The sequence below is a fragment of the Anguilla rostrata genome, chromosome 16 (genome assembly GCF_018555375.3).
Source record: "Anguilla rostrata isolate EN2019 chromosome 16, ASM1855537v3, whole genome shotgun sequence".
NCBI classification, from domain to species: domain Eukaryota; kingdom Metazoa; phylum Chordata; class Actinopteri; order Anguilliformes; family Anguillidae; genus Anguilla; species Anguilla rostrata.
Window position 1 is genome coordinate 3,855,916 of NC_057948.1, and position 14,492 is coordinate 3,870,407.

At 39.0% G+C, this 14,492-nt stretch overlaps 2 protein-coding genes across 8 annotated transcripts in view; one reads left to right on the plus strand and one right to left on the minus strand.

Annotated features, from left to right (window-relative positions):
- The window catches only part of LOC135242408 (NACHT, LRR and PYD domains-containing protein 3-like), a 421,399-nt gene extending 419,900 nt beyond the window's left edge, over positions 1-1,499 (minus strand). For 4 of the 7 annotated variants that reach the window (XM_064313487.1, XM_064313480.1, XM_064313479.1 and 1 more), the window contains exons 1-2: positions 1,426-1,499; positions 912-1,251 (exon numbers count right to left, since the gene is read on the minus strand). In XM_064313487.1, coding sequence (XP_064169557.1) covers positions 912-1,233 — 322 coding nt within the window. In that variant the 5' untranslated portion in view covers positions 1,234-1,251; positions 1,426-1,499. The remainder of the gene's footprint in view (positions 1-911; positions 1,252-1,425) is intronic. The other 3 variants (XM_064313481.1, XM_064313484.1, XM_064313488.1) reach the window with 3 other exon arrangements.
- Positions 1-14,492, plus strand: part of LOC135242400 (protein NLRC3-like) — a 1,894,071-nt gene that overhangs the window by 1,862,182 nt on the left and 17,397 nt on the right. The window lies entirely within an intron of this gene.

Genomic DNA, 14,492 nt, shown 5'->3' on the forward strand with positions numbered 1-14,492 from the left:
GAAAGTCAATAAAAGTGTTAATGCACTCAGTTCTCTCAATATTTTACATGTATCAAAGTGTTACATACCTCTATCAGTATGTTACACACCTCACACAGTGATGCACACCTCTGTCACAGTGTGTAACACACTTCTCACACAGTATTGCATACCTCTGAATTATAATCCATATTAAATGCAACAACAGCAAAAAAACTACAAATTCTTGCATTTGCACAATAACAATGAAGGAATAAACTTAAAGTAACAATATCGAAGATCTCTGTTTCGTTGTCATTGGCGGCATCTATGGCAATAAGCGGTAAATTGCAGGTGTGTTTTTGGACCTCACTTCCCAGAGATCCAAACAGTGTCGCCTGTGTGACGTCAGTCAGTTGGCACCTGGGCCAAGCCTCCGGGAATGTCGTCACTGACACCCAGTTCATAATACTTGGTAATACTGCAAATGCAAGAGCTTTCATCAGTGGGCCAAAGGCTCAGTCACAATTGTGTTACCTCATTCGGCAACAGATAGTGATTTAACTGACATTTATTTAAATAGAAATCTTTGAGATTATTACTTTAAGCTCAATTGTCGTTTTACATTATTTTTTCCTCTTGGGTTTATGTTGTGGATTTGTCTTTGTGGTAAATACTGTCTTCAAAGGTCACATGGTAATTTTACAATTTAATATTTTTTATCCTGAGTGCTCTTTAGCCCTGGATGCTAACTCAAATCTGCCTACATTTGCTTGCCCCCATAATCACTGCTTGATGCTATAGTTTAATTTAAATGCCTTTGTGTGCGCATTGGTTGTGACATTTTCTGTATTTAATATTGTCAGTGTAAAACACTATTATGAAAATGTGGATGCTACAACTAATTTCAGCTGTTGAATGGACACACATTAGCAATGAGAGAAAACTCTCACTGTGCTGCTCATCTCTCTCCAGTGAGTCGGCAAGATCCTTCTGCTTCATGTTTCTCAAGATGTGGGGTGTGATCTTCAGAGACCTCTCACTGCCACAGGTCTCCAGCATCTTCTCAACTATGTACAGGGCCTCAGGATCCTCCTGCTCTCTCTCAGTGCATTCTGGATAATCATCAATTTGATGACTTTTGAACAATTCCTTCATCTGCATAAACTTAACCAGCACAGAAGGATCTTCAGACAGGCTCTTAAAGCATTCTGGGCAATCCTGACTCAGATGGCTCTGAAACAGCTTTAACTTGTCATCCTTCTTCAGCTTCATCAGAGTGTGCAGAAGACACTAAAATAAACACATAGAGATGTGTGCAGTATCAGTGTGATTAAGGTTATGTGCCAAATTAGGCACTTAACAGAAACAGTATCTGTGCATTGCATATTACATACACATTACATATAATCAAATTAAATTTACTGATCTAAAAACAAATAACAATGAAAAAAGCTGATCTCTCACCTGTTTAGGGGAAGATAATTTCACTGAACTCTTCTCATCCAAAGAGCAGGAATCCAGTGACTGCTGGATACTGTGAACAAAACATGGAGAAAGAGCTTCCAGGTAAATTCATCCTCTTATTGCAGCTTTAACTCACATCACACCTGAATATCACAAAATACTCCTCACTGACAAGTTGAATGTGATATAATACACCCACTTACACCTGAATGGTGTCAATGACATTAACGTATAATAAACAAGTAGTGTCAACATTAATTAAATTTTTTTCATTATATATGACCTTTAGGTCATGTCATCAGGCAGCACAATGTTAATTTCCACAGCTATGCTGATGACACACAATTATACATTGCAGTTGAGCCAAATGATCCGAATGCATTATTCTCCCTGCCTACCTGTCTGTCTGCAGTGAATCAATGGATGAGCAATAATTTCTTAAAATTAAACGAAGACAAGACAGAAATACTTTTAGTTGGCCCCAAAGCCAAAAGGGATGCGCTCTTTAATAGGTTAGGAAATTTGGCTCCCCAGGTTATAACAGAAGTAACAAGCATGGGTGTAATTCTAGACTCTGATCTAAGTTTTAAACCTCACACCAACAAGATGACAAAGACTGCTTTCTACCATCTAAGAAACATTGCCAAGGTACGGCCATTTTTATCAAGACAAGATTCTGAGAAGTTAGTCCATGCATTTATTTCACATAGGTTGGACTATTGTAATGCTCTTTTTACTAGTGTTCCAAAAATCAATTGGAAGACTACAATTAATTCAGAACTCTGCCGCTAGACTTTTAACAAAAACAAGGAAGAAAGAGCATGTTTTAGCTATACTGCACTAGCTCCTACAACATAAAACACCCACCTACACATAACAGTTATCAGCAGATTGAACGTTAATTCAACAGTAGTGTCAATATGATCATGTTTAATTACCTGTGATCACCGGTAAAACTTGCTTTGAAGTAGACCGGACTATACATTGATTCATTACTCTTCATAGACAGACAGCTGGGTACAGGTGACTCTGCTCTTCCTACCTGGATTCTGTGAACAAAACATGAAGACACAACATCCAGTTATACTCATCCTGTTATTCCAGCTAAAACTGACAGCACATGGAGACAGGGCTTCCAGTTAAACTCATCCTCTTACTGCAGCTCTAACTCACAGCACATTGAGACACAGCATCTAGTTAAACTCATCCTCTTACTGCAGCTCTAACTCACAGCACATGGAGAAAGAGCTTCCAGTTAAACTCATCCTCTTACTGCAGGTCTGACTCACAGCACATCTGAATGTTACATAATACACCCACCTACACAATAAAGTTGTCAGCAAGTTTGAACATTAATTCAACAGTAGTGCCAATACGATAATGTCTAATTACCTGTGATCATCGGTTGACCTTCCTTTGAAGTAGATTGGACTATGCATTGATTCATTACTCTTCACAGACAGACAGCTGGGTACAGGTGACTCTGCTCTTTGTACCTGGACCCTGTAAACAAAACAAGGAGACACAACTTCCAGTTACATTCATGCTTTAACTGCAGCTCTAAATCACAGCACATGTTAAACTCATCCTCTGACCGCAGCTTTAACTCACAGCACATCTAGACTTAGCTTTCCATTAAACTCATCGTTTTACTGCAGCTTTACAACACATCTGAACATAACATAATACACCCACCTACACATGAAAATTGTCAGCAGACTGAATGTTAATTCAACACTAGTGCCAATATGATCATGTTTAATTACCTGTGATCACCGGTAGACCTTCCTTTGAAGTAGATTGGACTATACATCGATTCATTACTCTTCATAGACAGACAGCTAGGTACAGGTGACTCTGCTCTTTCTACCTGGACTCTGTGAACAAAACATGGAGAATGAGCTTCCAGTTAATCTCATCCTCTTACTGCAGCTCTAACTCACTGTGAGGGTGGGGAAGTGGTAACGACCATATGCAACTACAGTGAATTCAAAAGGGGTTTCTTAAAATTTACCCACCGAGGTGGAATGACCACTAGGTCTCAGAAAGAGACATAAGGAGGGGGATAACAAAAAGAAGACTCAATTCCTAAGGGAGAATATCCCAACACAAAGTAAATGTCTCGGCAGGAGAACAAAGCTAAGGCGTAAGGAGTGAATTAACTTTAGAAAGACTGCAGTGCAGTCTGAAAAAAAGCAAAAGAAAAGAGTGCCTCGTAAATGAGGGAGGCAAAAGGCATTTAAGGAAAATAAAAAATTAAAGCTAGGTGACTATTAGGACAGGCGTCTTACTACTAGTCAAAACAAAAAATGTAAAAATCCTATACCTTCTTCTTACCACAGTTTCTCTAAGAGAGCTTTTCTTTGTACCGGCTTTCGTGTACGTAAATAGACACTAAAGCGAAGAACAGATCTCACATGAGTGTATATAAACTCTCTCAATCAGTAGCAAACAATCGATCGTACTTAAAAGCAATCACTGAAGATTACCACACTCAGTTACCTGAAACAGCACTCAGTTTCCTCGACAGAGATCCTGAGTAGCCGATTAGCACAAAACGGTGTTGATTAGCACAACCCACGACACAGCACAGCAAACGGAATAAGGAACCATGACACTCACAGAACATGGAGACAGAGCTTCCAGTTAAACTCACTGTTACTCCAGCTCTAACTCACAGCACATGGAGGCAGTGCTTCCAGTTAAACTCATCTTCTTACTGCAGCTCTAACTCACAGCACATGTAGGCAGAGCTTCTACTTAAATGCATCCTCTTACTGCAGCTATACCTCACAACACATGGATGAACCAGGAATAAAGAACTTCCAGTTAACATCATCTTACTCCAGCTCTAACTCACAGCACATGGAGGCAGACCTTCTAGTTAAACGTATCCTCTTACTGCAGCTATAACTCACAACACATGGATAAACCAGGGATAAAGAACTTCCAGTTAACATCATCTTACTGCAGCTCTGACTCACAGCACATGGAGACGCAATTTCCAGTTAAACTTGTCCTGTTACAACACAACTCACAGCACATGGAGACAGAGCTTCTAGTTAAACTCATCATCTCACTGCAGCTCTAACTCACAGCACACGGAGACAGAACTTCCAGTTAAACGCATCCTTACTGCAGCTCTAACTCACAGCACATGGAGACAGAGCTTCCAGTTAAACTCATCCTCTTACTGCAGCTCCAACTCACAGCACATGGAGACAGAGCTTCCAGTTAAACTCATCCTCTTACTGCAGCTCTAACTCACAGCACATGGAGACAGAGCATCCAGTTAAACTAATCCTCTTACTGCAGCTCTAACTCACAGCACATGGAGACAGAGCTTCCAGTTAAACTCATCCTCTTACTGCAGCTCCAACTCACAGCACATGGAGACAGAGCTTCCAGTTAAACTCATCCTCTTACTGCAGCTCTAACTCACAGCACATGGAGACTGAGCATCCAGTTAAACTCATCCTCTTACTGCAGCTCCAACTCACAGCACATGGAGACAGAGCTTCCAGTTAAACTAATCCTCTTACTGCAGCTCTAACTCACAGCACATGGAGACAGAGCTTCCAGTTAAACTAATCCTCTTACTGCAGCTCTAACTCTCAGCACATGGAGACAGAGCTTCCAGTTAAACTCATCCTCTTACTGCAGCTCTAACTCACAGCACATGGAGACTGAGCATCCAGTTAAACTAATCCTCTTACTGCAGCTCTAACTCACAGCACATGGAGACAGAGCTTCCAGTTAACTTCCTCTTCCTGCAGCTCTAGCTCACAGCACATGGATAAAGAGCTTCCAGTTAACATCATCTTACTGCAGCTCTAACTCACAGCACATGGAGACACAACTTCCAGTTAAACGCATTATTACTGCATCTCTATCTCACAGCACATGGATAAAGAGCATACAGTTAACTTCCTCTTACTGCAGCTCTAATTGACAGCACATGGATAAAGAGCTTCCAGTTAACTTCCTCTTACTGCAGCTCTAACTCACAGCACATGGATAAAGAGCTTCCAGTTAACATCATCTTACTACAGCTCTAACTCACAGCACATGGAGGCAGTGCTTCCAGTTAAACCCATCTTCTTACTGCAGCTCTAACTCACAGCACATGGAGGCAGAGCTTCTAGTTAAATGCATCCTCTTACTGCAGCTATAACTCACAACACATGGATGAACCAGGAATAAAGAACTTCCAGTTAACATCATCTTACTCCAGCTCTAACTCACAGCACATGGAGGCAGACCTTCTAATTAAACGTATCCTCTTACTGCAGCTATAACTCACAACACATGGATAAACCAGGGATAAAGAACTTCCAGTTAACATCATCTTACTGCAGCTCTGACTCACAGCACATGGAGACGCAATTTCCAGTTAAACTTGTCCTGTTACAACACAACTCACAGCACATGGAGACAGAGCTTCTAGTTAAACTCATCATCTCACTGCAGCTCTAACTCACAGCACACGGAGACAGAACTTCCAGTTAAACGCATCCTTACTGCAGCTCTAACTCACAGCACATGGAGACAGAGCTTCCAGTTAAACTCATCCTCTTACTGCAGCTCCAATTAACAGCACATGGAGACAGAGCTTCCAGTTAAACTCATCCTCTTACTGCAGCTCTAACTCACAGCACATGGAGACAGAGCTTCCAGTTAAACTCATCCTCTTACTGCAGCTCCAACTCACAGCACATGGAGACTGAGCATCCAGTTAAACTAATCCTCTTACTGCAGCTCTAACTCACAGCACATGGAGACAGAGCTTCCAGTTAACTTCCTCTTCCTGCAGCTCTAACTCACAGCACATGGATAAAGAGCTTCCAGTTAACATCATCTTACTACAGCTCTAACTCACAGCACATGGATAAAGAGCTTCCAGTTAACTTCCTCTTACTGCAGCTCTAACTCACAGCACATTGATAAAGAGCTTCCAGTTAACTTCCTCTTACTGCAGCTCTAACTCACAGCACATGGATAAAGAGCTTCCAGTTAACATCATCTTACTACAGCTCTAACTCACAGCACATGGAGACACAACTTCCAGTTAAACGCATCCTTACCGCAGCTCTAACTCACAGCACATGGAGACAGAGCTTCTAGTTAAATTCATCCTCTAATTGCAGCTCTAACTCACAACACATGGAGGCAGAGCTTCTAGTTAAATGCATCCTCTTACTGCAGGTCTAACTCACAGCACATCTGAATGTTACATAATACACCCACCTACACAATAAAGTTGTCAGCAAGTTTGAACATTAATTCAACAGTAGTGCCAATACGATCATGTTTAATTACCTGTGATCATCGGTTGACCTTCCTTTGAAGTAGATTGGACTATGCATTGATTCATTACTCTTCACAGACAGACAGCTGGGTACAGGTGACTCTGCTCTTTCTACCTGGATTCTGTGAACAAAACATGGAGACAGAGCTTCCAGTTAAACTCATACTGTTACTCCAGCTCTAACTCACAGCACATGGAGGCAGTGCTTCCAGTTAAACTCATCTTCTTACTGCAGCTCTAACTCACAACACATGGATGAACCAGGAATAAAGAACTTCCAGTTAACATCATCTTACTCCAGCTCTAACTCACAGCACATGGAGACGCAATATCCAGTTAAACTTGTCCTGTTACAACACAACTCATAGCACATGGAGACAGAGCTTCTAGTTAAACTCATCATCTCACTGCAGCTCTAACTCACAGCACACGGAGACAGAACTTCCAGTTAAACGCATCCTTACTGCAGCTCTTACTCACAGCACATGGAGACAGAGCTTCCAGTTAAACTCATCCTCTTACTGCAGCTCTAACTCACAGCACATGGATATAGAGCTTCCAGTTAACTTCCTCTTACTGCAGCTCTAACTCACAGCACATGGATAAAGAGCTTCCAGTTAACATCATCCTCTTTCTGCAGCTCTAACTCACAGCACATTGAGACACAGCATCTAGTTAAACTCATCCTCTTACTGCAGCTCTAACTCACAGCACATGCAGAAAGAGCTTCCAGTTAAACTCATCCTCTTACTACAGGTCTAACTCACAGCACATCTGAATGTTACATAATACACCCACCTACACAATAAAGTTGTCAGCAAGTTTGAACATTAATTCAACAGTAGTGCCAATACGATCATGTTTAATTACCTGTGATCATCGGTTGACCTTCCTTTGAAGTAGATTGGACTATGCATTGATTCATTACTCTTCACAGACAGACAGCTGGGTACAGGTGACTCTGCTCTTTCTACCTGGATTCTGTGAACAAAACATGGAGAGAGTGCTTCTAGTTAAACTCATCCTCTTACTGCAGCTCTAACACACAGCACATCTGAAGGTTACATAATACAGCCACCTACACAATAAAGTTGTCAGAAGATTGAATGTTAATTCAACACTAGTGTCAATATGATCATGTTTAATTACCTGTGATCACCGGTAGACCTCCCTTTGAAGTAGATTGGACTATACATTGATTCATTACTCTTCATAGACATACAGCTGGGTACAGGTGACTCTGCTCTTTCTACCTGGATTCTGTGAACAAAACATGGAGACAGAGCTTCCAGTTAAACTCATCCTCTTACTGCAGCTGTAACTCATATCACATTAAATATCTGATTCATGCATTCATACCTCTTTCTGTTAGTGCTGAGGGCTCCAGCTTCTGGCTCCTCTGAGAAACTCATTTTTAGAAATTGCGACCCCTTTAACAGGACACTGGAACACATCAGACTGTATTTGACTAAAAGTGGTTGAAGTGGTTTGACCCAAATGAGCATATCTGCTAACACACAACATTACAAACCTATCCACACGTTTGCCCCATTAATGCACCATATGATGGTACACACAGGGCCAAATTACTTTGAATGAATTTGGGAAACATTGGGTAGCACTGCTGTGGAATACAGCTTGTTTAATTTGTGTGAGCTAAGATAAGCAATATTGTTTCATGTAATCTGGCACAATTTTGATGCAATACTTTTAATGGCAGACCTTGATTTGAGGTAATGACTTATAGACAGTACCTTGTAGCCTATGTGGAGTAACTTGGCATTTTTGTACGTTGAAAATGTCTTTTTCATGACTTTTTTTTTTTTGTGTACACATTGGGAAGAATGTCGTCCTTCAACATTACATTGCATTGCATTACATTACATTGGTTGAAGTGGTTTGACCCAAATTAGCAGATCTGCTAACACACAACATGACAACACACTGGGCACACATATACACACACTAATGCACACAGACACGTACATACTCTAAACATCATACTGTATGAAATCTGGAATTTAAATTACCACTAAACATGTACTATATAGTCTCCTCAAAAAATGCTTTGCAGTCAAGATAATGATGAACAGGACTCTACTATATAAATATTATCAGCACCTGGCTCTACAGATTGCCGAACATGTGGAATATATGTTATTAATAATTCAATGGAATCAACCTAAATTACACAATACAGTAAGTTCAAAAATGAAATGCCACCATTATTGGGGCACCTGTAATTTGTACCCCCTGCACATAGTACTTTGTTCACCCTCCCCTTGCCTAGATAATGAAAGGAGCCTTTTTCTGCATGGTTTTATAAAACTGGAGAACACATTGGGAGAGATCTTAGATCCTTCCTCCATCCAGAATCTTTCTAGATCTTTGACATCCTTCCGACAGGATTGCCTTTTTTTTGTTGTTGTTGTTGTTGCTAAAACATCTTGGTATTTCAGTAGAGTTCACAATGCTATTGTCCTTAATGAGGGCCCCAGGATCAGTGTGCACAAAACAGCCTGTAACATTAAAGTCTGCCTACCATATTTAACAGTCGGAATGAGGATCTTTTCTGTCTACACATCCTTCTTTCACCACTGAAACCACTGCATGTGTGTTCGGCCAGAAAGTTGTAATGTCATCTCATCTGACCACAGCAGATGAGACATTGTCATTTACAAAATTAAAGGCGCTTGGACCTGTTGAATGTTTTGTAGAGGGTTTTTTTTCTGAAAAGCATTCCAAATAGCCTTTTGCCCAGGATGAATTATCTAATGCCATATCTGAAGACTTGGCGACTAAATACATTCTGTAATTAATTCTTCTTTGGATTTTTTTAAATTTTACCTCCCGAACCATCGGCCACATAGATAATTAACGTATTGTCTTATCCAGAGGGACTTACACAACTTTCCACATAACTTTACATAGTATACAGCTGCACATATACCAAAGCAAAGCAGGTTAAGTACCTTGCTTCAAGGGTCAAAGGCAGGGGCCTGCCTGGGAATCAATCCTGTGACCTTTCAGTTACAAGATCAGTTCCTTACTCATTATACTCCACTGTCACCCAGATTTTTCATTATTGCCCTAATTCGGCATGCCTGATTCTACCAATTAGCTGTTGAATGAGTTGTGCTTTGTTTGGGTAAGAGTGAAAATCTACAAGACGGTAGATCTCCAATAACAGGGTTGGCAATTTATGATCAATTGTATTTCTAGAAATGAATATAGATTTCCCATACGTTTAAGTATAAAACTGCATTTATTTTTTGCAGCGTTTTCATTTTACAATTAATCAAGTGTTGTGGATGTGACTTGCATTCAACGTGAGAAATTAAACTTCACAATTAAAAGGCATTGGGATGGCAGGTATGCCTTGGCGGGGTGGCATGCCCCATACCTATACAGCACTGAGAGTTCGGAACTTTTCAGGGTTCCCCACAGAAATAACCACAACAGCCAAAGACACTCAGCCCTTAAAAACATTAATTTCTGTACCTTTTGACTTCTCACAAATAACTTCACACGTCCGAACAATAAAGCCCCACATTTAGGGGATTTTGCGTTTTCTGCTTCTTTTTCTTCTTGATTTGATTTGAGGTAATGACTTATAGACAGTACCTTGTAGCCTATGTGGAGTAACTTGGCATTTTTGTACGTTGAAAACGTGTTTTTCATGACATTTGTTTTTTGTGTGTACACATTGGGAAGAATGTCGTCCTTCAACATTACATTGCATTAGGCATTTAGCAGATGCTGTTATCCAGAGCGACTTACACAACGTTTGCACCGGGGCTTGTAAGTTTTGAAGAAAAATGAAAAAAAAAAAAAAAAAAAAGTATTTTTCTGTTATGTGGTAACCGAAATGCGCAAGTATTTTATGTGTGAGCGAACGTATGAAAAGTCTAATACGTGGTGTCAACAACTGATATGTTCAGTTCATTTTGAAGGGTAGGGCTTGTGGCACACAAAAGCCACACTTAAGAAAACAGTGCATTTTCATAACTAGGCCTACAGAAAATAGTCCCGATATAGATATATCCGTTATGTATACGCGAACTTGTCCAAAAAATCATTAATTTTTTTTTTTTTTTAACTTGAAAGCAAGGCTGGTTCGAGAGTAAATACCGTAAGTGCAATGTTGGAAAGAGACAGGACAGGGCGCTGTACTGGAATCCAGCCAATACCGAAGACTGCTAATGCAAAATGGAAGCCAGAAATATAACAGGAATATATGAATAGCAGGATTGCTAAAAAAAAAAATTGCTAAACAAAACTGTTATTCTATCCATGCATCTGAATTTACGAGATACGGGTTTCTATAGGCTAAGAAGTGGGAAAATCCATCTGTTTCAAATGTGTTTAGAATAAACGTGTCAGAAACTGCATCTAAAGAATTCTTATTAATATTACAATGCATGGAATAGAAAAACCACATTTTCCACAAGACCACTATCTGAATGGCTGGTTTACTGACGTTTAATAAACACAGATATAACATTAATTCGGTGAAGAAATATGTTGACAATTAAATCCTCGGATGTTCCGTCACTTTGAGTATATGTTCCAAAGCACACGTTACTACTTTTATTTACCCCTTTTATTATTTATTTACCTCAACCTTTATTAATACCAAGTCGGACACTTAGGTTTTAATTTTTCTGATATTAAAGAAACCTAACTATTGAATGTAGCCTACGCTAGATTCAAGTCTGATTTCAGTGCTATATCAATGTCTGTTCGATAGCCTACTGTTTGGCTTGTATGTATATCCCTGATCTGATACAGTAACAGGTGTCAAAATGTAGCCTAATTATTATTATTATTACTATTATTACTATTATTATTATTATTAATAATAATAGTAGTAGTAGTAGCAGTAGTAGTAGTATTTTGATCAAGCGAAGGGCATGTGACTGTCATATTTGACTAGCTAAACAAAACATACATACATACAGAAATAAACTTAAAATGTATTTCGTTAAATTAGTTTTGGTGCCAGTTGGGAAATTCGTGTTCAGAGCGTGAGCTTGTCATAGCCACATAGCTGTTTTATTGTCATCATTTCTCTTTTTACTGAAATAAGCGCGGTGATGCAATTATAGGCCTACTTCCAGATTCCCATCACTCTTAACACCGCTTTAATTTCTCTCTTTTTTATTTAACTCCACAGTAGGCTACTTACCCGTTCTTTTATTTGAATTAATTCGTTGTTTCCTCCTTCCTTTACTCCTTTGTTTTTAAAATCGCGTTTGAGTTTGAAGTGTCCCTATAGTTTCCCTTGGATTACCGCATTCCATTCATTACTTCTTCACTCGGCCAAGTGAGAGACCACCGTGCAGAATTTTTTTTTTTATTGATCATGTCTGCTATTGTGTTTATAGTTATCCCAAAATGGTCAAATATTGCATGCCTGTAGAAATCTGCCTAGTATTAATGTGTAAATATACTATTCTACAACGTGGCAATTATAATGAAGTTGGGACTTCGAGAATACCAATATTGTGGTACCATCTGTAGGCTAAACCGACAAATAAGCCTTTTTAAATTTAACGAACGTACGTGAAACTGTAAGAAATCTTTGTAGCCTATGTCAAGACACATAAGACGAATATGACGATGGACATGAATTCATTTAAAATATTGTCCCTCAACAGAAATAACAATAATAAAAAACGTATTTACTTTGGAATTGTTCCGATCTTACTGTCATTAACATGATTAATTAAACCTCTCTGTAGAATGTGTGGACACATTTATGAACGACTTATTACAGCTATGAATTAAATGACTTGGCAAGAGCTCGCGACTGAGCTTTATTTATCCTTCGGGCTGAGATAAATGCATTATTACCCAACCCATGTTTCATAAAAAACTAAGCCCGCAGTCCAAGCAAAAAGGAAATTAGCAGAACCTGACGGCCTCGTTTGTCTAACAAAACAAAAATGTTTGAATAATAATAATAATAATAATAATAATAATAATAATAATAATAATAATTTACCAAGAAAGGATACCGCCCGTTGTCTTTGACGGTCTAGTCTTGCTGAACGACTGAACACGTCGAGAGTTCGGAAGAATGCAAAGTTACTTTTTTAAAGGCAAAACATGTTGCACAATGAAACTACTATAACACAGGCTACATTTAAGCTTAATTCTTCGCACTTCTGAAAGGCTCTAACGTGGGAATGTGATGAGTCGGCGTTGGAGGCTGCTGGTGCTGGAATGTTGCAGTTCCTGAAATGTAAGGGCAGTTAGCCTACATAACGTGATATAACATAACATAACATAATGACGAGAAAAGCTCATTCAGCCCAACAGCGCTCGGATTGCCTGTGGCACATGCAAAAAGTTGGGCACCCTGTCAGGGCTTTTTAAAAAAATTATTTTTCTATTATTATAACTTTTATCACATAGAGCCAAAAATAAACAAAGAAAAAAGAAAAAAAACAAAAAACTGAACAATATGAAGTTGCCCAGTTCCAACCATCTACTCCCCCATTGCCCACCCCACCCAACATACAAAACCTCTAACATCAACAAGATATCACCCCCCCCCCCCCCGCCCCCACAAAAAAAAAAAAAACAGAACACGACAATGACACACACGCACACACAACACATGCACTCACACAAATAAAACAACCTCTAGTCTAAAAGATCGAACAAAGGCAATTGAATCATAATGAAAAAAAAAAAAAACAATAGTAATAATAAATAATTAAACAAGTAAGCGGTAGATCACCTATTGAGCACTGAAAAAAACAACAACAAAAAACAAGACCAGGTCAAAACCTAGTATATGGCTGGACCTAACACACGTGATCCGGCCGACCATTGGTGTAACTTCATAACTCGGCCGACCAATGGTGTAACTTCATCACTCAGTCACTCACAGACATTCGCGTTTTTAGGGCTGGCCCTGCTGTTGTGGTTCAGCCAAAAAAAACAAATATCCACTTATGGCAATCCATTTTGCATTCAATCTCTAATCCAACTTTCCCATAAGCACATGTTTTGTAATTTCTCTTTAAATGATGCATAATCCTTTGTACCTTTGTATCATAGCATATAGTGATATTTAACAAATGTTTTAAATTTAATAAGCCGCAAGTCTTCTAATTTTTCTTCTAAACCTTACCTGAAAGAATAATTAAATAATCAATCACTTGACAATTTTCTCTCAGATTACCTAGCAGAATATAAAGAAGATCTATCCAAAATTGGTTACTATAACTTGTAAAGCAATGTTGAATTTGCATCCAAAAAAGGGCTACATATGGGCAATACCAAAATAGGTGTGGTGTTGATTCAACTTCTTCCTGACAAAATCTGCATGTAGAGGCCTGTTCAATGTACCAAATATTAAGCATTATTTTAGTAGGCAAGAGATTGTAGTAATTCTAAAGGATGTATTAGTTGTGATTTTGCATGTTAAATCAAAGACCTTATACCAAGGTATAGGAACGTCGAAGAAAATTTCCCATTTGTGCATAGTCCTCTATGGAAGGGTTGTCCATGCATTTTTCCACAAAAAGTAACCATAAATGCTTTTATTTATTTTATTATTTTTAAGCCATGTAACATTTTTCATATGTGGCCGACAAACTAATACTTGGAATACTTCTTTATGAACTGCTCTTTTCAATTTGTGTGGGATGGCTGCAATTAGTTGATTAAACATTTGATTTGACATTAATGAACATAAATTCCCATACAGTTTAACAAATTGTTCATGGAACATGATTTTACCTCC